The sequence below is a fragment of the Hyperolius riggenbachi genome, chromosome 8 (genome assembly GCF_040937935.1).
Source record: "Hyperolius riggenbachi isolate aHypRig1 chromosome 8, aHypRig1.pri, whole genome shotgun sequence".
Classification (NCBI taxonomy): Eukaryota; Metazoa; Chordata; class Amphibia; order Anura; family Hyperoliidae; genus Hyperolius; species Hyperolius riggenbachi.
In genome coordinates, this window is record NC_090653.1 from 232,149,093 (window position 1) to 232,176,004 (window position 26,912).

Sequence of the window (26,912 nt, forward strand, 5' to 3'; positions counted from 1 at the left end):
TTTAGTGAGGAAAAAAAACTCAAAACCTACATAGAGCTGTGTGAAAAAGTAATTGCCCCCTGAACCTAATAACTGGTTGGGCCACCCTTAGCAGCAATAACTGCAATCAAGCGTTTGCGATAACTTGCAACGAGTCTTTTACAGCGCTCTGGAGGAATTTTGGCCCACTCCTCTTTGCAGAATTGTTGTAATTCAGCTTTATTTGAGGGTTTTCTAGCATGAGCTGCCTTTTTAAGGTCATGCCACAACATCTCAATAGGATTCAGGTCAGGACTTTGACTAGGCAACTCCACAGTCTTCATTTTGTTTTTCTTCAGCCATTCAGAGGTGGATTTGCTGGTGTGTTTTGGGTCACTGTCCTGCTGCAGCACCCAAGATCGCTTCAGCTTGCGTTGACGAACAGATGGCTGGACATTCTCCTTCAGGATTTTTTGGGTAGATAGTAGAATTCATGGTTCCATCTATCACAGCAAGCCTTCCAGGTCCTGAAGCAGCAAAACAACCCCAGACCATCATACTACCACCACCATATTTTACTGTTGGTATGATGTTCTTTTGCTGAAATGCTGTGTTACTTTTATGCCAGATGTAACGGGACACGCACCTTCCAAAAAGTTCACCTTTTGTCTCGTCGGTCCATAAGGTATTTTCCCAAAAGTCTTGGCAATCATTGAGATGTTTTTTAGCAAAATTTTGGTTTAAAAGTGCTTAAAAGTGGTTTGCGACTTGGATATCTGCCATGCAGGCCGCTTTTGCCCAGTCTCTTTCTTATGGTGGAGTCGTGAACACTGACCTTAATTGAGGCAAGTGAGGCCTGCAGTTCTTTAGATGTTGTCCTGGGGTCTTTTGTGGCCTCTCAGATGAGTTTTCTCTGCGCTCTTGGGGTTCATCACTGTTCCATGTTTTTGCCATTTGTGGATAATGACTCTCACTGTGGTTCGCTGGAGTCCCAAAGCTTTAGAAATGGCTTTATAACCTTTACTAGACTGATAGATCTCAATTACAGTACTTTTGTTCCTGGATTTCTTTGGATCTTGGCATGATGTCTAGCTTTTGAGGTGCTTTTGGTCTACTTCTCTTTGTCAGATAGCTCCTATTTAAGTGATTTCTTGATTGAAACAGGTGTGGCAGTAATCAGGCCTGGGGATGACTACAGAAATTGAACTCAGGTGTGATAAACCACAGTTATGTTATTTTTTTTACAAGGGGGGCAATCACTTTTTCACACAGGGCCATGTAGATTTGGAGTTTTTTTTCTCACTAAATAATAAAAAACCATCATTTAAAACTGCATTTTGTGTTCAATTATGTTATCTTTGACTAATAATTAACGGTTTTTGTTGAGCAGAAACATTTAAGTATGACAAACATGCAAAAGAATAAGAAATCAGGAAGGGGGCAAATAGTTTTTCACACCACTGTACCTCTGTATAGAAGTCCTTTAATCTTATTGTTGTATTCTATCTTTTGAGACCTCAATCAACTGAGTTTTGTTGATTTAAAAAAAAAAATATTTGTTTGGGATCTATAGGATTTGCCAGTCTCAACTCTGTTGCTCAACTACCTGTAACAAATCAAAATGTTCCCAGTTTTCCCAACTGTGCCCTTCCACTCCCCCCGAAACCTTTCTGGACGGAACTTCCAGTCAACAGCCTTATACAACGGCTGATGTCATTGCTTTGACTTCCTCTTATTCTCAGGGACTGCATTTTTTGTTATGCCAATTGTTTTTTTCTTACAGGCTTGTTTACATCATGTGGTATAGATTGTTTAATTAATTAAGTCAGGAATGTCCCCCGGCCCTGTCATATGTGTTGCTAACTGGAAGTTCCACGGGGTGAATCATATTGTATATTCAAAAGTTCAGCTAAGCAAACAATTGGGATTAAAAGTCATGCTTTTATCATAATACTACCAGCAATGAAAATATACATAAACACTGCACTAAAACAGAGGTTGTATCAATTCGGTGGTGTGCTATTCAAAGGTTTTAAAAAGTTCTATTATGTGACACAGCGCACATATGACAGTCCCACATGAGCCTCAAACCCACGCTCTGCTAGTCCGTTGTGTTTACTTGACACACAGCTATGGTTCGTGATGCAGATCGCCTTTACAGTGCATACCACCACCACACCCTCAAGATGGGACACTTGCCGCTAAATATTGACCCTCTATCAGATTGGGTCCACAGCGCTTGCTGGGATATCAAGGCTCCCTCTGCCTATCACGATCACCACAGGTCCACTTCAAAGACCTTAAATGCAGCTTCACATCAGAAAGCACCTCAAAACAAACCAATTGGCTCCATAGTGTAAAACAGTCTTTAAAATGTATTAAAAAAATTATATTAAAACACTCACATGTTGTAGTAGAAGAGACAAGAGCGCTCCTTTGGTGCAATACTTTTCTTTACTTAAAATTCCACGCATACAAATTACACTTACAGTGTGTTAAAAACAGAAGCGCATCTCAGGCCTGCCAGCCGTCCTCTCCTACCCTGTGTTTGGCCAAAACAACAGGTGCGGTGTGTCCCGACGCGGAGCTGGATTCGGTGGGCGGGGCTAGGTCACGCTGGAGCCGTCTGACGTCACGACGCGTTTCGGCGCTAACCACGCCTTCGTCAGGTGACGTGACGGCGTGTACGGCTCTATTTTATACTACCCGATATGGGAGGAACAAGGGGAGTGACTGCTTATGTCACTCTAAGTGAACGGGGAAATTTGCCCTGCATAAAATAAGAACCATCGGCTATTCGCCGACCTATTAGCAAATACTAATCTTATATATTTTCTATAAAAAAACCTTTCACAACGATAAATTGTTAAAATGGATCGGGAACTATAAAATTCATTAGTCAGTGACAGACTCCATGTCTGTGCGGAGGGGCGCACTGCCTATAATCATTATTTTTAATAACAATACATTAGAGCACCTGATTGTAAATGACTAACCTGTCACTGATGTTAAATTATAGGAGACAACATGTACGTGTCTGGGTAAGAGGATTCCCTCGTCCCCTATTTTTTGGTAGCCTCAATGTGTATGAGAATGTTTTATGAATGGGGTTTGTACAGCATATTCTGCATCATACTCTATATATATTGGCTGCTTTCGCTGCTGGATGGTGTCAATGCCATGTCGCGCTCCCTAGTTTATATCAGCAGGGAGTGCAGTGTTGGTGTGCCTATTAGACGGCTAACCTAGCGCAGTGTCTGCGCTTTTTTCAGGCGGAGGGGATATTATGGGCGGTAGGTCCAGCGTTCTACCAGCGTTTTACTGGCGTTCTACTGGGTTTTGTGGGCGGCTGACTCAACGCAGCCTATATCTGTGTGGTAGGTCCAGCGTTCTACCAGCGTTTTACTGGCGTTTTACTGGGTTTTGTTGGCGGCTGACTCAACGCAGCTTATATCTGTGCAATATCTGCAACCGTGTCCGACGGGAGGGGGGCGACGGAGGTATTATGGATGGCTAGCTCGACGTTTTATTAGTGGCTGGCCCAAGATTTATTCTTCTAAGTGGTTGGAACCGCGCGGCTCGTGCGCCTATGCCAGACTATCCATACCACACCAATCCTCGCTTCTCAGGGTATGAGGCTGTGTCCTCCCATTTCATCTCATCTTGGGGGGACACAGGTATCTATGGGGACACGGGGATGTATCTGAGGACAAAGTTCTTAAGAGAACTTCGGCTATAGGGAGTCGGACCGAAAACCGCCCTCCGCATGGTCGCCCATTTTATAAAAGGATCAAAGCCATCTAGATGCGACCATTAGGTCGCTTTCATGCTGGCGGATGTCACTGTGCTTTGCACAGTGAGGCGCTTTCATATATGCTGTTACAGTGGACATAGACAGATGTTCAATTGGATTACATACATGATACACAACATATATACATCAATGAACCGGGTGGACAGAGAGGGGAGGGGCCGTGGGGGACCTCAGGACGGGGTGACCCTGGGGACCCTGGGGGATGAGGGGGGGGGGGAAAAGAGGGGGGGATTTTGGGGGTGGTGTGCCCGTGGACACCCCAAGAACTGTGAAAGGGGGGTGGTGGAGGACCAGGGAAGAAGACAGGAGGGGGATCGATGGGAAGGAAAAATGGGGGGGGGGGGGGAAGAGGAAAGGAAAGGGAAAAGAAGGGGGGGAGGGGGCGGCAAGACAGGGATGAGAGAGGGATCCAATGTCTATTTCTAATGTGTTGGAAGTTGGCCTCATCACTGCAGGAAACTTCGGACTTCTAGGTCTTCATTCAGACCTTCCGGAGACAGTGTGTTCAGCTTGAAGATCCAAAATACTTCTTGCTCACAAAGTCTTTTGTATCTCAACCCTCTGGTAAGAGAGGCTGGAATCTGTTCTAGACCATAGATCTTCAGGCACCCAGGGTCCGATTGATGGAATTTATTGAAGTGTCTGGGGACACTGTGTTTTTCGGATTTGGAGAGGATATTGCATTTATGTTCCCCCAAGCGTTTTCTTAGAGGTCGGGTAGTTCTTCCTACATAGAGTTGTCTGCAGCTACATTCCAAGACATATATAACAAATTCTGATGCACAGTTGATAAATTGTTTTTGTATGATCGACCACCCTCCTGGGTGGACAAATTCTTTTGTGCCGTGCATCATGAATGAGCAGCATCCACAACGTATCTTCCCACATCTATAATTACCAGTGATAGTGGTTCTCAGCCATGTCTGTGTTGTTTTCTGTTTTCTATTACTCGGTGCTATTTGGTTTTTTAGGGAGCGTGCCTTTTTAAAGATCACTTTAGGTTTCTCCGGTAGAGAGTTTTTGAGTAGGGGGTCTTGTAGTATAATCGGCCAGTTTTTTCTGACAATACTTTGGATACGGCGAGAACTTTCCGTGTACCCAGTGATGAATGTTGGGGTTTGTTCTTTTTGTTCCGTGTTCCTATTCTGTCCCGTTTTTTCTTTATCTTTGAATTCTTCTATTGCCATATTTACCACACTGCTTTTATACCCTTTTTCCATGAATTTGTCTGCCAATTGTTTTGATTGTCTTTGGTAATCTGGATCTTTTGTGCAATTCCTCCTCAGTCGACAAAATTGGCTGCGTGGGATATTATTCACCCATTTAGGATGGTGGCAACTATTGGCGTGCAGGTAAGAGTTCCCCGCTGTGGGCTTGAAGTGGGTCTGGGTACATATCTGGGATTTATCATCTATAAACAACTCCAGATCTAGGAAGATTATTTTTTCTGGGTCCATCACAAATGTGAACTCCAAACTGATTGTACTGTTATTGCAATACCTCACAAATTCCTCGAATTTTTCCGTGGGACCATCCCAGATTAACAAGATGTCGTCAATGTAACGAGTATAGAGTATTATATTTTCTCTATAGGCATGGTCAGACCAGATGTATTGATGTTCCCAATGAGACATGAATAGGTTTGCGAAACTGGGGGCAAATCCTGCCCCCATCGATGTTCCGCATGTCTGGAGATAAAATTGATCCATGAAGGTGAAATAGTTGTGTTTGAGCGCGAAACTCAGGAGGTCCAAAATAAACTGCGCCTGTTCGGAATTGAAAGAACCATCCTGAAGTAGATGGAACTTAACTGCCTCAATCCCTTTATCGTGGGGGATACAGGTGTACAGTGAACAGACATCAAGGGATGCCCAGATATACCCCTCTTTCCACTGATAATGTTCAAGGATTTCTAGTATATGCAATGAATCCCTTGTGTAAGCTTCCGTTTGTTGAACCAGGGGCTGTAGAAAATGATCTATATAGTCTGAAATGGGGGCCAGCAGTCCCTCCATTCCTGCTACAATTGGGCGCCCGGGAGGGGATGTAGCACTCTTATGAATTTTCGGTATATGATAAAAGTATGGGACTATCGGGTTGTTGGGGGTGAGGAACCTATATTCTTCTTCTGTAAGTATACCTACTTCGGATCCTCTGTCTAGGACTACTTTTAGATCTCTAACGTAGAACTGTGTGGGGTCCCTCGGTAATTTCTGATAGGTGTCCCTATCCCCCAGTAGTCTTTCTCCTTCCTTACGGTAGTTGTCAAAATCTTGGATGACAATACTCCCGCCCTTGTCTGCCTGGCGTATTACAATGTCCTTATTTTTCTTTAATCCTTCTAGTGCCAGTTGTTCTTCCTTTGTTATGTTACTCCTTTTATTCCCTGTGTTCTTAGTTTTACATAATGAATTGAATTCCTCCATTACTATCTGATAAAAGGTATTAATATACTGGCCTTTAGACTGAGTTGGATAAAAGATGGACCTCGGTTTGAGTCCAGAGGTTCTAATCGGCTCTTCATGGCAATCAAACTGTTCCCAATCAAAGTCACTGGTGTTTTGAGCCCCGAGCTCTATCAGGTCCATTAGGGCTTCCTCATCTTCTCCCGTAAGTTCTACCCTGGGTGCCTCTATGTTGGAACTGGGTTTTGGTCTCACATCACCTTTCTTTGCTTTTAGTGCATAGAACCTTTTTAAAGTGAGCGTCCTGATGAACCTATGCAGATCCTTGAATAATTGAAAGGAATTGGGTCTGATTGTTGGAGCAAAGTTTAATCCACGCCTTAGTAGTGAGAGATCTCCCTCAGCCAGGCTGTATGAAGAAATATTGAAGATTTTTATTGTCGAGACTCTATCTCCGGACTGTTCTGCTTTCTTCCTTTTTTGGAGTTGCACCTTTCGTCCTCCTCTGGCTCCTCTCCTTCTCTTTCTAGTGGTCTCTTCATCGCCACCGGAGTGGCGGGTGGGCCTAAAAAAGGAAGGGCTGAGTGTCTGTCTTGACCTGGATAAGATTAGTATTTGCTAATAGGTCGGCGAATAGCCGATGGTTCTTATTTTATGCAGGGCAAATTTCCCCGTTCACTTAGAGTGACATAAGCAGTCACTCCCCTTGTTCCTCCCATATCGGGTAGTATAAAATAGAGCCGTACACGCCGTGTACACGCCGTCACGTCACCTGACGAAGGCGTGGTTAGCGCCGAAACGCGTCGTGACGTCAGACGGCTCCAGCGTGACCTAGCCCCGCCCACCGAATCCAGCTCCGCGTCGGGACACACCGCACCTGTTGTTTTGGCCAAACACAGGGTAGGAGAGGACGGCTGGCAGGCCTGAGATGCGCTTCTGTTTTTAACACACTGTAAGTGTAATTTGTATGCGTGGAATTTTAAGTAAAGAAAAGTATTGCACCAAAGGAGCGCTCTTGTCTCTTCTACTGTTTCACTCAGGTCACTGGCACCACCCAGCAACCAGGAGCAGCACCTTTACGCCATCATAGCCCATACTGAGTAAGAGGGTGGCGCAGGAGAATCTCTTCCTTCTCTCCACTCACATGTTGTAGACATATCAAGGCACTGAGTTTTTACGGGTTCAACCCCGATCGTGGGCCGTCCGGCAGGCTCTCGGCAGCGCTGTCTCACTGGGCTCCGGCTATCGCACACCACTCCGACCTCACTTCCACCCTGTGCGTTCCACGTACACGCATCCTGGCCCTACTGGTTTTGGCACTTCCTGTTACTCTTCAGTCCAAAGGACTAGCAAAAACTGCCCGTTGGGACTAACTTATCTAAGTTTTCCTTGCAAAACGGTTGTCAGGCCGTGCATCCCCGGCACCCCCTGCCACATCTCTGCACAGAGTACATTGTTTGCTTTTTGCACACTCTATGTCCGGGGTCTCAAACTCAATTTACCCGGGGGCCGCAGGAGGCAAAGTCAGGATGAGGCTGGGCCGCATAAGGGAGTTCACGTGTCCCCGCCGCAAAACGAGGGCTGCATAGCCCCCAAATCGCCCCGGGGGCAATCCGCCGGCATTTCCTGGAAGGGGCAGAGCTTTCAGCTTCAGCTCTGCCCCTCCTGACGTCAATCGCGGCGGATCGCCGCCTCTGCCCGCCCACTCTAAACATAAAAAAAAAAATTGGGAAAATAGGAAAAAATGCCCGGAATCTTCATACAGCCATATTACGGCTGTATAGCGATCCCTGGCCAAAGCGCTGCGGCTGCGTATGGACCCCCTGGAAACTCTGTCAGGAAATGTATTGCTCTTTCTTTTGATACATGTAAAATTACACTACCGTTAGGCTTGCTACTAAAAGTGACATTTACCGCATTTAAAAGTATACTATTTTCCTTCGAAACTTTAAAATCGATTTTCTCAAGAACTATAAGGTCTTTTTGAAAAATTGTTTTTTCCTCTTATTCCTAATGATCTCCTTAACATATCCTGCAAATTTAGGGTTTCTAGCATTTAAGGTGGATTTGCTATTAACCATTAAAGTCGGCGGGTTTTTAAATGTGTATTTTTTTCCTTTGCAACTTTAAAATCGATTTTCTCAAAAACTATAAGGCCGATTTGAAAAAATTTTTTTTCCTCTTGTAGCCACTGGGGGCCCCTACAAGCTCTGGGGCCCTGGGGCCACAAAATATTGTATCGCGGGCCGCAAATGGCCCGCGGGCCGCGAGTTTGAGACCCCTGCTCTATGTGAATACCAATTTGTGATGTATGCACTTGCAGTTTACTGGAACAAACCTCGGTAGTGCCATACTTTTTTTCAGGGCTGTGGAGTTGGTACAAAAATCATCCGACTCCTCAGTCTATTGAAATCTCCAACTCCTGGTACCCAAAACTGCACAGGCTCCTCGACTTTGACTCCACAGCCCTGCTCTTTCTCTGCCTTTAGTGTATGTGTCTGGAGTTCCACCTAAAGGGTTTTTTTGTTTTGTTTTTATAGTGTAACGAGTACATGTAAAGTCAATATATTTTTTCTTTTAATTTGGAAGGATGAAGATTGTCAGCTGGAACATAAATGGAATTCGAGCCACTCGGATGGGGCTGAAGGACATCCTGGATTCCCTGGATGCAGATATCATCTGCCTGCAGGAAACTAAAGTGACCAGTAAGCAGCCCAGAGACTCTGCTGGCAAAGCAGCCTTTTGGTTTCATGTGTTAAAGCCCATCTATGAATCTAAAAATACTGTAATAACATAATAATCAGAGTGCTCAAACATAATTTAAGTTTATGGGTAAAATGAGGTTTCTACAGCTAAAAAGTATGTCTTGAGATTGGGATCACGTGACCAGAAGCAACTGTGTGCAGGAAGTCCATTTCGGGCTCTGTGGTTAGAGTGGAAGCTGCTTGGATTGCTTTATCCTGCTGGGGAGGTATAGACTGAAAAGATAGCAGCCCATATAACATATGACAGTCTGCGTTGCACACTGTTATGAGTGGGTAGGAGTCAGTCCAGAGAACGAATATCCTGTACCTGGGATTTAACACTTGTTAAACATTTTAGTTTGCATCCAGGTATAAATCCTCAAGACTGCACCGCCTAAGTGGAAGCCTGACCCTGTCCTAATCCACAGCAATGTCGTCATGTGACATGCTGGCATGTACGGGCTGCAAGTCACATGGTGCTGCAGCTGGAAGCTGCAATTGGGTGAGGGGCTGGTTTTACACTTAGCTGGAATGCACCATTAGCTGACATGCGCCATTAAGCGCCACTCCCAACGCATCAGTCAGACAGGCTGGAAAGATTTCGTTGCAAGTGCTCCTGGCCTCTTATGTCATCCCTGTGAAGCACCAGGTGCATGTGACGTCACACACGTGCAACCGTAATATTTGTCGACCTGCCCATACAGCGTTGTTGAGGCTGGCTCAGAAACCCAGTTCTTGGCTCAGACATTATCTGCATGGAGTTTGTGTGTTCTGTTTATGTTACCTCCTCCTGCCCTTTCCCTTTTCACATCAGAAAAAAACATGCTGCTTAATTAATTTACTCCTTAAAGCGGACCCAAACCAAACATTTTTTTTAATTAAAAATATTTAGTTGCACCACTCTGACACATACAAAGATAAATAAACACTCCTTCAAGCCTATGAGCATTTCAGTGCATGCTTTTCACCCTTCTCTTTTCATAACTAGGATTATACTGGGGGCGGCCATTAGCAATTCCTCCATTGCCGGGCATCACCTACTCCAGCATTTTGCCGGATTCTGCCCCGGCAATATGAAAGGAAGGGAGGGGTTCCACCAATAAATGTAAAATATTTTAAATTTGTCATCATGCAGCTGAAAAAAGGCTGCTATTTATTATTATAATTTAGAAAATAGATTTTATTTCTGAAAACTTGTATTTTTAATTTGGGTCCACTTTAATTGATCTTAAGACTGTAGTAGGGATCCGATTGTGAGCACTAGATGGACACTGTATAGTGTGCAGAAAATGTCTGCACTATATAAATCTGTGATTGCAATGTGCATTGTAATACCAACAGCAATTCAGGGGTTTACAAATTGCAAAGAGAACCAGCCTTGCAGCTGAGGCACTTTTTTTTAAATTTCAGAAAATGAACAATGGCACTCTCCAAATGTTAGAGATCCTGTAAGGAAATTCCCCTGGGGGGTACTTGCTTCCGGAGGGGGAAGCCTCTGGATCCTAATGAGGCTTCCAGCATCCTCTTCACTCTCTGGGATCCAGTGCTGGCAGCCCCCGAACAGCGAGCAGCAATATTTACCTATCGGCGCAGTTCAATCTTCCCCTCTGATGGAAATAGCGGAGCCGATCAGGGCCACTGCACAGGCACGAGCTGCTTTCGCAGTAGAGCATTCCTGATTGGGCTCGGCTATTTCCGCCGGTGCCGGAAGGGAAGTTTGTAATGCTCCTGCGCAGGAGCGCGCATTGGTAAATATTGCCACGTGCTGAGCCCCTACTGCGCCGCCTTGTTGGCGGATATTTGGTGGCTGCCACCATTGGATCCCAGAGGATGGGGAAACCTCATTAGGAGGCAAAAGCTTCCCCCTCCTAAGGTAATTACTCCATAGGGGCACTTTTTTCCTTTAGTGTTTTTTTTTTTTTTTTTTTTTTTTTTAAGTTAAGGTTGATGTTTATTTCTTCTTCTCTTTTTTTTTTTTTTCCCCCACTTAAAAATTCATCATAGTCATTTAATTCCTGATGTTCTGTCTGTTATTTACAAACCTACTTATCACAAGAACAAAACTGTAAAAAAATACAGGTTCCACAGTGCACTTATACTAGCACACACTTGTATTGTAGTAACTGGTGATTTATTCTGATAGGAGACCTGCTGGATGAACCTACTGCCATTGTAGAAGGCTACAACTCCTACTTCAGCTTCAGCCGGGTCAGAAGTGGATATTCAGGTAGGACATGGCACATATATGCAGTACGTGGGTGTGACTGACAATTCTGAGTTGATGCTTATTTTATGCAAATAATGACAAGTGGAAATTCATTTCAGCAGCTGCATTTATTGCATCTTTAAGCTGCATACATTTACATAAATCTTGCATCATCTGGGAGTTATCTGCATGTCTTTGCTCATCTTTTTTTGCATCCTTTCATTATTATTATTTAGTATTTATATAGCGCCGTCTTCCACAGCGCTGTAGAGATAATATAATCTGTACTCGTATTTAAAGAAAACCAGAGCTGACCTAAAAAGATGATGTGATATCCTGCAGCATAAGCAGGTCTGAGTCCCTCGCCTCCCTCCCACGGTCTGCCGTTCAGCCGCGATCAGCCTGGGTAATAGGCTCCACCGCGTCAGTCCGGGTCTACTGCGCATGCGTGGGAGGTCTGCACATGTGCAGAAGACCCAGACTGGACCCGACTGAGCCTTTTACCGGGGCTGATTGCTGCTAAACGACAGACCGCTGGAGGACTGTGTGGTACTCGTATGGGTTTATGCTGCTGGAGGAAAATGTGGGTGAGTATCAAATCTTCTTTTTAGGTTAGCTCTGGTACACTTTTAAAGTGAACCTGAAGCATTTCTGAAATAAAAAAAATCAGATACTTAAGGAGAGGGAAGGCTCTGGGTCCTGTAGAGCAGTGTTTTTCAACCAGTGTGCCGTGGCACACTAGTGGATGTTGCCTGGTGTGCCGTACAGGTCTGGCCTCTCGCTAGACCTGTACCTACTGTAGGGCGCAGGAGGGGGGAAGCAGCGCTAGAAGGAGGGGAAGTGGAGGCAGTGGTGGGGAGGGGGGGAAATATCCCCCCCCCCTCCCTCACCTGGGACCCCTCCTTCTGCCTCTCTCCCCCTCCATTTAGCGGTGGCATGTGCGGCTCGGCGGCGGGGAGGCATACAGAGAATTACTCACCACTTCCGCATTCCAAGCGCCGGCAGCGTCATGTCGTCAGATCTCCGCCTTCAATGCCGCCCACTGTGCTTCCTGATTAGCGGAAGCACAGTGGGCGGCATTGAAGGCGGAAATGTGTGACGACATGACGTTGCCGGCGCTTGGAACGCAGAAGTGGTGAGTAATTCTCCGTATGCCTCCCCGCCGCCGAGCCGCACTTGCCACCGCTAGATGGAGGGGGAGAGAGGCAGAAGGAGGGGTCCCAGGTGAGGGAGGGGGGGGATATTTCCCCACCGCTGCCTCCACTGCCCCTCCTTCTAGCGCTGCTTCCCCCCTTCTGGGCATCTATACTGGGGGGAACTGTACTAGCTATACTGGGGGCAACTAAACTAGCTATACTGGGGGCAACGAAACAACCTACACTGGGGGCAACGAAACTACCTACACTGGGGGCAACTAAACTAGCTATACTGGGGGCAACTATACTAGCTATACTGGGGCACTACCTACCTATACTGGGCACTAGGCTAGCTATACTGGACACCATGCTAGCTATACTGGGCACTATACTAGCTATCTGGGCACTATACTAGCTATCTGGGCACTATACTAGCTATACTGGGGACTATACTGGGCACTTTACTGGCTATACTGGGGCACTACCTATCCATACTGGGACTATACTAGCTATACTGGGGCACAATACTAGCTATACTGGGGCACTATACTGGGGTAACTATACTAACCATACTGGGGCAACTAAACTCCCTATACTGGGGCAACTATGCTAGCTATGCAGCCGCCCCCCCCCCCCCCCCATTAGCATGGCACTGTCCACTAGGTCGCGCAAACACCCCCTCCCCCCCCCCCCCCCCCCCCGTTCCCCGGAGAAAAATATGGTCAGAAAGTGTTCCCCGGGCCGGAAAAGGTTGGGAACCACTGCTATAGAGCCTTCCCGCTCTTCTCCTGGTTCCAGTTCTATTACCCACTTTAGCAGTCTCCTATCCCTACTCTCACACAGAACCCTCCCTCCACTGATCCCTACCCCCCCCCCCCCCTGGTGGTGCCTAACTTTAAAGAGGAACTCCAGTGAAAATAGTGTAATAAAAAAAAAGTGCTTCATTTTTACAATAATTATGTATAAATGATTTAGTCAGTGTTTGCCTGTTGGAAAAGCTTTCATCTCCCTGATTTACATTCCGACATTTATCACATGGTGACATTTTTACTGCTGGCAGGTGATGCCACTGGAAGTAGCTGCTGCTTGATTTTTTGGCACTTGGAAACGGCTGTAAACAGCTATTTGCCACAATGCAATGAGGTTCACAGACAGGAAACTGCCAGGACCATGGGCCTCACATTTTCCTGTGGGAGGGGTTTCACCACAATATTAGCCATACAGAGCCCCCTGATGATCTGTTTGTGAAAAGGAATAGGTTTCCATGTAAAAGGGGGTATCCGCTACTGATTGGGATGAAGTTCAATTCTTAGTCACAGTTTCTTTTTAAGACCCCAAACACCCCCCCACCCCCATGGTTCCTAACATTAAGACTTCCCCTGGTGGTGCCTAACCCTATTGCTTTAAAGTGATCCTTAAGTCAGAAAAAAAAATGACTTTTACTCACCTGGAGCTTCCAATAGCGCCCTGCAGCTGTCCGGTGCCCTCGCCATGTCCCTCCGATCCTCGTGTCCCCGCCGGCAGCCACTTCCGGTTTTGCCGTCAGGAGCTGACAGGCTGGGAACGCGAGTGATTCTTTGCGTTCCCAGCCACAATTGCGCCCTCTATGCTGCTATATGCTTCATGCTATATGCTATAGCAGCATAGAGGGCGCAATTGTGGCTGGGAACGCGAAGAGTCACTCGCAGTCCCAGCCTGTCGGCTCCTGATGGCGAAACTGGAAGTGGCTGCCGGCAGGGACACGAGGATCCGAGGGACATGGCGAGGGCACCGGACAGCTGCAGGGGGCTATTGGAAGCTCCAGGTGAGTAAAGGTCATTTTTTTTCTGACTTAAGGATCACTTTAAAGCGAATCCGAGATAAAAAACTAACTATAACAAGTAATTTGTCTATATATCTTATCTAAAGTTTAGATAGTTTACACAGCAAATCTAGCTGCAAACAGCTTCAATACAATATGATTATTTCTTTCTGTGATACAATGACAGCAGCCATGTTGTTTGTAAACATTACACACAGGCAAGCTTATCTGCATCTTCAGCACTCAGCCTGTGAAAAAACCTAATCCCCCCTCCTCCCCTCTGCCTCTGAAATCTCTGCCTAGTAATACCTCCCCTTCCTCCTGCCCAGACTGAGCTCCTATGAGCCCTTGCTACTGTCTGAAAATGCCATGTCTCTCTGAAAAGCTGTGGGCGAGGCTTGTTTAGTTTATAGGGAATTAGAGTATTAAAACAAAAACAAAAAAAGTATTTGGCTTGAGGAATGCCCTATAAACAATGGAACAAAGGAACACAATTATGCAATGAGTAAAAGTTCATCTTGGATCCACTTTAAGTGTTGTTCCTGCCTTGGTTTGAGTTTTATTGCACTGTACAGTTTTCCTTCTAGCAAGCAGTCTACATTTGATTTTGACTTGGCGGGATATATGGTTTGTAGTGTTATTTAACTCCTCACTAGCTTGCTTCTGTTACATCAGTAAACGCAGACAGATAGCTAGGTGCACATCAGAGTACAAATGGTTGCGTAACTCACATCATCCATTTTTGTTACTGGATTAGGTGTTGCCACATTCTGTAAGAGCAACGCAGTTCCATGTTTGGCAGAGGAAGGACTGTCTGGATTGCTTTCCAATCAGAAGGGTACTATTGGGTGCTATGGTAACACTGAGGAGTTCTCAGAGGAGGAGCAGCAATCTTTGGACCAGGAGGGGAGAACAGTCATCACCCAGCACAAGATCCTGTAAGAAGATGATCACATGTTTTTCTGTAACCAATCTCTGTTATATGTATTGTGGGGTGTGTTTTTTTCACCCAAACAAGGAACCGCTTTGATTTGGTTTGATCTATAATAATATCTTATGTGCGCAGACACACACAATTGCTGTCACTGGGCTGGTGCACACCAGAGCGGTTCTGGAGCGTTTTTGAAAACGCTAGAGGTTTGAAAACCACTTGGGTAATGTAATGGGCTGGTGCACACCAGAGCGGTTCATTTTTTCCACAAACGCAAACTCGGGGGCTGCAGCATTTTTTAGATTTCTGAGGCGTTTCTGCTTCAATGTTAAAGTATAGGAAAGTGGAAAACCGCTCTGAAAACGCTAGATCAGTGCAGTTTTCCAACCTCTAGCGTTTTGTGGATCTGCAAGAGGTTTTTGGTGTGCACTGGCCCACCCACAAGGATTGGGACGCGATTACTGAGGCGACGATGGTTCAGGGCTGAGTTTTGTGCAGTTGCATTGCTAGCCTACCTTTTAGGAGTGTTGGAAGTGGGCAGCCTGTATTTAAAAGAGGCATATGGAAGCTGCAATATTTATTTCTATTTAAACAATACCAGTTGCCTTGCAGTCCTGCTGATGTTTAATTAATCCGTAGCATCTGAATCGCACATCTGAAACAAGCATGTGGCAAATCCAGTCAGACTTCAGTCAGAGCACCTGATCTGCATGCTTGTTTAGGGTGTATGGCTAAAAGCATCAGAGGCATAGGATTAGTAGGGCAGCCAGGCAATATGCATTGTTAATAAATAAATATAGCAGCCTCCATATCTCTCTCGCTTTAGTTGTCCTTTAAACTTAAGAATATGTATTTATTTTTTTAGCACATCTGATGACAAAGAGGAGACTCTGACAGTGGTAAATGTGTACTGCCCACGTGCAGATCCTGAGAAGCCGGAACGCAAGACCTACAAGTTGCGTTTTTACCGCTTGCTTCAGATTAGGGCAGAAGCCATTTTACAACATGGAAGGTAAGTGTTCATGTGATGGGGAGGTTTGTGGAGTTTAATTAGCTGTCCAGTATTCCTGCAGGTGCAGCAGCTCTTTCCACAGTAAATAGACAAATAATTCACAGTAAAGGTTGCCAAGCTATAATTCTTAGTGTACCTAAGGTGACATGATGAGATAGACGTGTATGTACAGTGTCAAGCATACAAATAACTAGTGTGTTTCTATTCTTCTTTTTCTCTCTGAAAGAGTTAAATGTTCAGGTATGCAGGTCTCTCCAGTTGAGACTTGGGACTATAGTGTAGCTCTCACTGATGAGGAATTACAGCCATAAACGCTTGTCTGGAAAAGAACAACTTCTGAGCACAGGGGATAGATAAAAATGTGTACGTTTATACATTTTAGTTTCTGGGACACTGAAAGACTTTAGAGAAAATACAACATTAAAACTTACTTACTTTTCAGCTTTTTTTTTAAAAAAAATAAAAACTTTAGAAATTTAAAATGGTTTTCAGGAGAAGGCGTGTAGCTAGATAGAATTGTTTTAGATCAGCTTATTTTTACCTTGAGTTTGCTTTAACCTCCCCAATGGTATTTTCGACCCAGGTTCGGGCTGAAAAAAAAAAAACATGCTGCGAGCAGTAATCTCGAGCCTGGGTCAGGGCAACCGCCTGGCAGGTTACAGTGCAGACTGGAGTGGCACTTTATACTCATGTCCTCAGAATCCAGACAGTCTCCTCCACGTCCTCCGGGGCTCTCACTACCTAGGGTGAGATCTGTGTCTGTCACATGATGACACAGACGGTGTTCTCACCATAGGGGGGAGAAAGGGGGAAGGTGATCTCACCAACAGGAGGAAGAATTGCAGCGCTAAATCCCGGGGAGGTGAGTAATATGCATGGGCTGCCTGAACTGATAGGAGGTGGTCTTTGGCATTCTGATTAGTTCTGAATTTAGGGTCTAAAAGTAAAAAAAAAAAAAAAATGCACCTCATTTAGACACTTAAATCCAGAATTAATCAGAACGCCAAGAAGGTTAAGCCTTTTGGAGAACCTATAAGATACTGCCAGACCTAAAAATATAAAAACACAAAAATAAAGTACCCCTAAATTTTTTTTTTTTTTTTTTTTTTTTTCCACCTGCTTTTGAGGTGGACTAACGCATCGCGGGCACTGGGCAACCGTGAGTAAGGTCCACTCATCGTGCATGGAGGAAAAAAAGCTGTGCACAAGCAGCTTAGTTCTACTGGGCATGCACGGACCTTACTCACACATGCCTGGTCAGGATGTACTGTTCATGGCCGGGAGTGCAGTTAAAAGAAACTTATCGGACTGACTTATCGTAATTCAATAAGTTTAGAAGGACTCTTCGCTGGAATTTTGTTTTTTAAGAAGATATGGGACTATCCAGATGCTTATCACTACTGAGATACCTTTTAATTTTTACCATGCCTCGGGGGTACTCTAAAAGATTTATTTGGGCAGCACGGTGGCGTAGTGGTTAGCTCTCTCGCCTTGCAGCGCTGGGTCCCTGGCTCGAATCCCAGCCAGGGCACTATCTGCAAAGAGTTTGTATGTTCTCTCCGTGTCTGCGTGGGTTTCCTCCGGGTACTCCGGTTTCCTCCCACATTCCAAAAACATACGGATAAGTTAATTGGCTCCCCCTAAAAAATTGGCCCTAGACTACAGTACTTACACTACATAATATAGACATATGACAATGGTAGGGATTAGATTGTGAGCTCCTTTGAGGGACAGTTAGTGACAAGATATATATATATACACTGTACAGCGCTGCGTAATATGTCGGCGCTATATAAATACTAAATAATAATAATAATAATAATAATTGTCAGAAAAACCCCATACAATTGCATTTATTAACCACTTTCCGAGGCAAGGACAGTATATCTACTCCCCGCTGGACTTCAGTTCCTGCACAGGGGCGTAGATATTAGTCTATTGTGGCGAATGGCCGCCCCTGGCTACTGCAAATTAGTTTGCGTGGGTACTCATCGCCGCCTGTTAGAGGGGAGTTAAATGAATGGGAACGCAGTTCTCACTCATTAATCTAAGCCCCCGTGTGAATGATCGCCGACATCAATGAGATGCCGCGGTCATTTGTAACTCCCGAAGTGACACAACCATGCATTACTTCCTGATTAGCGTACTAATAGTACACAACGGAAACTAATGCATGAGGACATCTTACGGCCAAATAGTAAAATTAAACCTACATTTATTATTTTATTTTTTTAAATAAAAAGACCCACCATTACATTTATTACATTTAAAATTAACGCCTTCCCTCCCACACTCTCCCACAGTACCCAGATAAATTATATGTATAAAATAAAACAAAATGACAAATAACAAATAAAACATTTCAGTCCCTAAGGTAACTATTTATGTAATATGTATGTTAAAAGGGTATATTAATGTTATTTATAAAAGTATGGGCTTGTAATTTAGTGATGGATGCAAAATTGAAAAAATGCACCTTGATTTCCAAATAAAATATTGTCGCCATACATTGTACTAGGGGAACATTTTAAACGCTTTAATAACCGGGACAAATGGGCAAATAAAATGTGTTAGTTTTAATTACGGTAACATGTATTATTTTAAAACTATAATGCCCGACAACTGAGAAATAATGAATTTTTTCCATTTTCTTTTCTACTTTTACCCATTAAAATGCATTTAGAATAAATCTTAGCAAAATGTACCACCCAAAGAAAGCCTAATTGGTGACGAAAAAAACAAGATATAGATCGTTTCATTGTGATAAGTAGTAATAAAGCTATAGGAGAATGAATGGAAGGAGTGCTAAAAGGTGAAAATTGCTCTGGTACAAAAGGGGAAAAACCTCTCAGTAGGGAAGTGGTTAAAGGATACCCGAAGTGACATGATGAGATAGACATGTGTATGTAAATAAGTATGCTGTGTTCCTTTTTTTCTTTCTCTGTCTGAAAGCGTTAAATAACAGGTATGTAAGTGGCTGACTCAGTCCTGACAGGAAGTGACTACAGTGTGACCCTCACTGATTAGAAATTCCAACAATAAAACATTTTCCTTCACTATGCAGCTATGTTTTTGTATGTTTTAATGATCCAATAAAGTAATTTCTGGTAAAAGAGCTGTGCTGGATCATCTTGTAGTTATGCCACTGGCAGAACACTGTCAAATCTTCAGGTTGAAACTTCCTGTCCACCAGACTCCACAGCCTGGGATACCAACCAAGGGATTGAGGCCTGACACTGGAAGATGTTGGACACTTACACGCATGACATGCTTTAAAGCAGAGCTATGTCACTGGTAGTACCCCAAGGGTGTGGAGTTTGTTAGACGGAGAGTTTAATCACAGAGACAGAGCTGTGTTCCACTATTAGGCCTCTTGCAAGCGATTCAGATTCCGCTTTTTAACCAATTTTTACATCCGATTCAGATTCCGATTTGCAGTGTGCAGGGAGCAAATTGCAAATCGGAATCGGATGTAAAAACTGATTAAAAAGCGGAATCTGAATCGGAATCGCTTGCAGTGTGCAAGAGGCCTTAGCTATAGCAATAACCAGTACTCTCAGTTGCTGAATACCTGGCTAACTCTAGGGGCTTGATTCACAAAGCGGTGCTAACTGTTTAGCACGGGTGTGCTAAACAGTTAGCACGTGAAGTGCCGTTCGCGGACCTTTGCGCTCGCAAAGTGCCGCGATTCGCGCGATCGCGGACTTTTGCGCATGCAAAAGTCCGCGATCGTGCGAATCGTGGCACTTTGCGAGCGCAAAAGTCCGCGAACGGCACTTCACGTGCTAACTGTTTAGCACACCCGAGCTAAACAGTTAGCACCGCTTTGTGAATCAAGCCCTAGATCTTTATGGGAACCTTAAGCGAGCGGTATACAGAGGCCATAACAATACCAGTTGCCTGGTAGTCCAGCTGTTCTCTATGGCTGCAGTAGTGTTTGAATCACACACCTTAAAGAGAAACTCCAACCAAGAATTGAACTTTTTCCCAATCAGTAGCTGATACCCCATTTTACATGAGAAAGACAATGATTTTCACAAACAGACCATCAGGGGGCGCTGTGTGACTGATTTTGTGCTGAAACCCCTCCCACAAGAGGCTCTGAATACCGCGGTACTGCTGGCAAACTGCCACAATGTAACAATGTTCAGAGACAGGAAATAGCTGTTATTAGCTGTCTGTAACAGACAGAGCAGCTAGAAACAGCTAAATAACCTGCCCACAGTAACAATGTCACCATGTAATAAATGTCAGAATGTGAATCTGGGAGAGGAAAGATTTTACAATGAGCAAACACTGACTAAATCATTTATACATAATTATGGTAAAAAATGAAGCACTTTTTTTACTACATTATTTTCACTGGAGTTCCTCTTTAAACAACCATGTGGCTAATCCAATCAGACTTCAGTCAGAAACCTCTGATTTGCATGCTTGCTCAGTGCCTGTGTCTAAGCGTATTAAAGGCAGATGATAAGCAGGACAACCAGGCAACTAGGATTGTTTAAAAGGAAATAAATATGGCATCCTCCATATCCCTCTCGCTTCCCTTTTTAAATAAGGGTTTTCATTAATAAATCTAGTTTAGTTGGATTATATGTGTTCTACAAGCTCAATTCATCAACCCCTATGTGTATTCTTGATGTTTCAGTCATGTGATTATATTGGGAGATGTGAACACCTCGCACAAGCCTCTTGACCACTGTGATCCGAATGATCTGGTGAGTTCCATTTTGTTGGGTATGTTGGCAGCATGTGAAGTTTATCATTCTGTATTTTTTTTTTTTTTTTTAAAGAGAAATAAAATCCATCCATAATTTATGCCACGCCCAGTTGGGAGTTCTGGGAGATGCCAAGCCTAGCTTCCTTAAAGGGACTCAGAGCTGAAAATATGAAAAATATTTATACATACCTGGGGCTTCCTCCAGCCCCATCCGCTCGGATCGGTTCGGGAACCAGGTCCCGTCACTTACGTCAGTCGGCTCCAGTCTACGCAGGAGTAGTGCACCCTTTACGTATCTCTCCAGCTGCTGCTGGATACGCAAAGAGCGCACTTCTCCTGCGTAGACTGGAGCTGACAGACGTAAGTGATGGGACTCTGTTCCCGAAGCTGCGGGCAGCGGCGGAGGATGGCGGCGTGGGAGCGATCTGACCAGGTGGGGCTGAAGGAAGCCCCAGGTATGTATAAATCCCTTTTTTTTTTTTTTTTTTTTTTTTAAATCACATGTAAAGAGGCGTAATCGCTTACTTCTCCAGAAGACACAGACACCAGTTTGACTGGAAAAATATTTATTCAAAAAATTGACAACGCTTTTCACGGGTCATGGCCCATTTCCTCAGGTGAATACAAAAAACATTCCTTGACAGCATAAAATATAGAGAACATGTACCTATAAATATTTTTCTAGTTAAACTGGTGTCTGTATCTTCTGGAAAAGTAAGCCATTACCTCTCTTTAATACATTTGATTTTAAATTTTAACACCAATATACTGGCACCTCCTCCCCACCTTTCTATCAGTCAAACTTCCTTTGGAGGTAATATCTTACAGCTTTCTGAAAAGTGTATTGAACTTACAGGAGAGCGACCATCCAGGATCTGGAGCACCAAGTGGGAATGGTGACAACCCGTTAGGTTGTCTCTTTCTACACTGCAGCTTCCAGTGGACACTGGGGATTTTGCTCTAACCAATCTGTTTAACTATTTTTTAGCATCAATTTTAGTTACTATTAGATGGTGGTTCGCCCAGGATCAGCGAAATACAGCGACTACGCTGGAGGCTGCAGTAGTTGGTTCATTTGAATCCCTGATAAATTTGCCATTCAGGGGGGTTAATAGATACTCTGAGATAACTATATCAATGTGTACCACCATTAAAGCATGGGATGTGGCAAGGGCTAAATTACACAAACCTGGCACAAAGTTACCATATACACCGCTCTGGGGTAATCCGAGATTGAGTCACTTCACGGGTATCCCAGACCCTCAACTGTGGGCAGAATTCGGAAGTAAGCAGGTGGAGCAGTTAGCTCCTCAGGGAGTGCTCCTGTCCTTTCATGTACTTAAGTCCATGTTTAAACTGACAAGCCATATGTATTTTCGTTATATACAAATACGTCATGCCTGGAGTGTGCAGTTCCCGGGTGTTTGGGTATGGTAATCGGACACTCTGGAACGCCTTCTGATTCACCAGAGGGTGGAAAGGCCTCTTTCAGAGATGTATTCTATTTTGATGCCTGTATTCTGTCCAAGATTGGACGGTGCATGGGAAAATTGGTCTCTAGATGTCGGCCCACTTTCAGATGTGGAGTGGATGGATGTATTCAGGGCTATGCATGGTATTTTGATCTCTGCGGTGGATAGGTTTGCACATTTAAAACGTATCTATCGGGCATACTATACCCCCCCCAACAGTTACATAGCTATTATCCAGAAAGGTCAGATAGGTGCCCTAAGTGTAAGGTGGCGGAGGGAGATTTCTTTCACATGATTTGGAGCTGCCCAGTTATTACGAACTGTTGGTCTGACCTGGCCCATACTATGACAAAGGTGATGGGAGAGAGGGTGGTGGTTGACCCTAGATCTCTTCTGTTGGGCTTATATATAGACTCCAATATTTCTCCCCAAGGTATCGTCATGGTACAAGTGATGAGCTTCTATGGAAGAAGGGAGGTTTTTTTTATAGATGGTGCTGTATAAACTTACATTTCTCAAACGTACAGTGGAGGAAATAATTATTTGACCCCTCACTGATTTTGTAAGTTTGTCCAATGACAAAGAAATGAAAAGTCTCAGAACAGTATCATTTCAATGGTAGGTTTATTTTAACAGTGGCAGATAGCACATCAAAAAGGAAAATCGAAAAAATAACCTTAAATAAAAGATAGCAACTGATTTGCATTTCATTGAGTGAAATAAGTTTTTGAACCCCTACCAACCATTAAGAGTTCTGGCTCCCATAGAGTGGTTAGACACTTCTACTCAATTAGTCACCCTCATTAAGGACACCTGTCTTAACTAGTCACCTGTATAAAATACACCTGTCCACAGAATCAATCAATCAATCAAGCAGACTCCAAACTCTCCAACATGGGAAAGACCAAAGAGCTGTCCAAGGATGTCAGAGACAAAATTGTAGACCTGCACAAGGCTGGAATGGGCTACAAAACCATTAGCAAGAAGCTGGGAGAGAAGGTGACAACTGTTGGTGCGATTGTTCGAAAATGGAAGGAGCACAAAATGACCATCAATCGACCTCGCTCTGGGGCTCCACGCAATATCTCACCTCGTGGGGTGTCAATGGTTCTGAGAAAGGTGAAAAAGCATCCTAAAACTACACGGGAGGAGTTAGTGAATGACCTCAAATTAGCAGGGACCACAGTCACCAAGAAAACCATTGGAAACACATTACACCGCAATGGATTAAAATCCTGCAGGGCTCGCAAGGTCCCCCTGCTCAAGAAGGCACATGTGCAGGCCCGTCTGAAGTTTGCCAATGAACACCTGAATGATTCTGTGAGTGACTGGGAGAAGGTGCTGTGGTCTGATGAGACCAAAATAGAGCTCTTTGGCATTAACTCAACTCGCTGTGTTTGGAGGAAGAAAATGCTGCCTATGACCCCCAAAACACCGTCCCCACCGTCAAGCATGGGGGTGGAAACATTTTGCTTTGGGGGTGTTTTTCTGCTAAGGGCACAGGACAACTTAATCGCATTAACGGGAAAATGGACGGAGCCATGTATCGTGAAATCCTGAACGTCAACCTCCTTCCCTCTGCCAGGAAACTGAAAATGGGTCGTGGATGGGTGTTCCAGCACGACAATGACCCAAAACATACAGCAAAGGCAACAATGGGGTGGCTCAAGAAGAAGCACATTAAGGTCATGGAGTGGCCTAGTCAGTCTCCGGACCTTAATCCAATAGAAAACCTATGGAGAGAGCTCAAGCTCAGAGTTGCACAGAGACAGCCTCGAAACCTTAGGGATTTAGAGATGATCTGCAAAGAGGAGTGGACCAACATTCCTCCTAAAATGTGTGCAAACTTGGTCATCAATTACAAGAAACGTTTGACCTCTGTGCTTGCAAACAAGGGTTTTTCCACTAAGTATTAAGTCTTTTATTGTTAGAGGGTTCAAAAACTTATTTCACTCAATAAAATGCGAATCAGTTGCTATCTTTTATTTAAGGTTATTTTTTCGATTTTCCTTTTGATGTGCTATCTGCCACTGTTAAAATAAACCTACCATTGAAATGATACTGTTCTGAGACTTTTCATTTCTTTGTCATTGGACAAACTTACAAATTCAGTGAGGGGTCAAATAATTATTTCCTCCACTGTAAATGCCCTGAAAAATTTGAGATGATGTGGCAATGTTGGATTGAATATATCGATAACAATGATGTTTTAGATAACTCTACTTAGTTGAAGGCTTTGGGTGTATGCTGGAATTCAAATGAGTTATTATGATATACGGAGATGATCTTACGAGAATTATCTATTGCTAGGAGAATTTTTTGTGTTTTTTTAGTTGTTGCTCTGAGTTGCACTGAACCCCGGGGTGGGTGGATTGGGAAGGGATTGAATGGGGGGTTCATATATCATACTGTAATGTCTGTTGCTGGTATTTTTCTCTCTCTACCTTTCGTTCATGTGCTCTTGATTTCTTCGAGAACCAACAAAACCCTTCTACAGACCCCTGCCCGGTCTTCCCGCCCCCCCCCCCCCCCCCATGTGTAACATGTACCTCCTGGTAATGTAATGTGTTCCCTCCTGGGTCACCTATCTGCCGGCCCATCTTCTCCAGTGTCCTGAGTCTCCTCTACTGCACTGCCAGGTGCTTGTACCACGTGACCTACTGACACGTGACACCAGATCATTGGGTACAGGCACCCCTGTTGGCGATAAAAGGTTTAGATCACTAGAGGAGGCTTGCCAGTGGATAGCTGTGGGGGGTACACTTACACTTTACATTACTGTGGGGTACACATTACATGGGGGGCTAGCAGGCGGAGGCTGCAGTGGTAGTATGGACCAGTGTTCTCCCCAGAAATTTTTTCCAGCCGGGTGGCATGAAAAAGTAGCCGGGGGGCAAGAAAAAGTAGCCGGGTGGGGCGTGATAACAGAATGCAGGGCCGGCGCTTCTCTGCATACAGCAGAGGAGAAGATGAGCCGATGACAGCCGGGTGGTCACCAAAACTAGCCGGGTGGAGCACCCAGCTAAAAGAGCCTGGGGAGAACACTGTGGACTATTTCCATCAGGGCTGTAGAGTCAGTACAAAAATCATCGGAATCCTCAGTTTATGAAATCGCCAACTCCAGGTACCCAGAAATCGCTCAGACTCCTCGACTCTGACTCCACAGCCCTGATTTCCATGCAGAAATCTATTGGAAATCTGTGTGCAGTGTGTGGGCAGGTAATAGATCCCTCTCTGAACAGATCCAGTCAGAGAGGAGTCTATCTGATGGCCGATCTGGTAGCCGTCGAGTAATGTGTGGCCACCTTTAGTGCACATTTCGTCACATGATCAATGGTATACAGAGCTGTTGTTTGCAACCTTTATTTAATAAGTTTTGCAGCGTAAAGGAAATCTCAGGGAAAATGATAAACAGATTTATTTACCTAGGGCTTCCTCCAGCCCCTGGAAGCTTGTGTCCCTCGCCGCTGCTCCGCTCCCAACCGGCGGCCCGAGGTCCCCTCCCCTGCGTGTGGCCGCGCGTCACCAAGAGGGTTATGTGCCCGCTGGGAGCGGAGCGGCGACGATGGACACATAAGCTTCCAGGGGCAGGAGGAAGCCCCAGGTAAGTAAATCTGTTTTTATAGTGTTCTCTGATATTTCCTTTAAGTTTTGAATTTCTTGACCTTAGGTTTTACTGCAGTAATAGAGGACTGCGTTTTATGGCTATTTTTTTTTCTTGTGAGTTTGAACAGTTAAAAGAGAAAGCTGGCACTTTCTATAACTATTTTATTGCTTTATAGAAACTGTTAATAAAACCAACGTTTCAGGGCCGCACAAGGGTCCCTTTTTCAAGGCAAAGCCTGCTCAAGGCAACAATCTATCTGCCGCATGTGCTTGCAGAAAAAAACATAGAATGCAGAAGGGGTGAAATCACCTATATGCTCTCACTAAAGGTGGCCCCAATGATACAGTTACGGTCGACTGCAAACAATTCTTCTTTTGAACTGTCGTGAATGATCATTTAGGACCACTAATGGACAAAAATCTAATAACCAATGAGATTAATGAAATCGATCCAAATTTCGGTTCGATCCGGTCAATCTGATCAGATTGGTTAGGAGATTTTTGTCCATTAGTGGTCCCAAACGATAATTTATGATCATTCATAAGAAGAATTGTTTGTAATCATTGTATCATTAGTGGCCACCTTTAGAGTGATGTGCTATGTGCAGGCGGCTGACACTGCCCACACACAGCACATCCCTCGGTCCTTGCAGGCTTACGGCCTACAGCAATCATAGCTAGGAAACGGGAAGTATGGCAGTGAGTAAGCTGTATATCTGGAGGCAGTTAGTTGTATAGATGAAGCAAGAGAATTGATTGAGGGGTCCTCACACTGGCTTAATCCAGGAATGATAAAAACCTTTATTGTTCCCACAAACACACATTATGACATCTGACGATATCTGGGCCACCAAGGGCCCTGCATACCTGCATATAGGATGGCTTCTAGCTGATGTGACAGATATAGTTGAGAGTGACTGGCCATCGAGCTAGATTTTCCCTAATGGTTTTCTAATTACACCTGACACCCCCACTTGGTAATGGGATGGAGTTTAACATAGATTGCGTTGAGGTTTTTTTAATTGGTGATTTTATATTCCTTTTATATTTCTGGTGTACGTGTTAGTTTGCCTATGCCTTGACAAAGGGGACCTCGGTGGCCCT

The 26,912-nt window shown here is 44.4% G+C and overlaps 1 protein-coding gene across 8 annotated transcripts in view; it reads left to right on the top strand.

The window, feature by feature from the left end:
- Positions 1-26,912, top strand: part of APEX2 (apurinic/apyrimidinic endodeoxyribonuclease 2) — an 87,607-nt gene that overhangs the window by 57,402 nt on the left and 3,293 nt on the right. For all 8 annotated transcript variants that reach the window (XM_068248322.1, XM_068248323.1, XM_068248321.1 and 5 more), the window contains 5 exons: positions 8,767-8,882; positions 11,065-11,148; positions 14,822-15,002; positions 15,861-16,007; positions 20,659-20,728. In XM_068248322.1, coding sequence (XP_068104423.1) covers positions 8,767-8,882; positions 11,065-11,148; positions 14,822-15,002; positions 15,861-16,007; positions 20,659-20,728 — 598 coding nt within the window. The remainder of the gene's footprint in view (positions 1-8,766; positions 8,883-11,064; positions 11,149-14,821; positions 15,003-15,860; positions 16,008-20,658; positions 20,729-26,912) is intronic.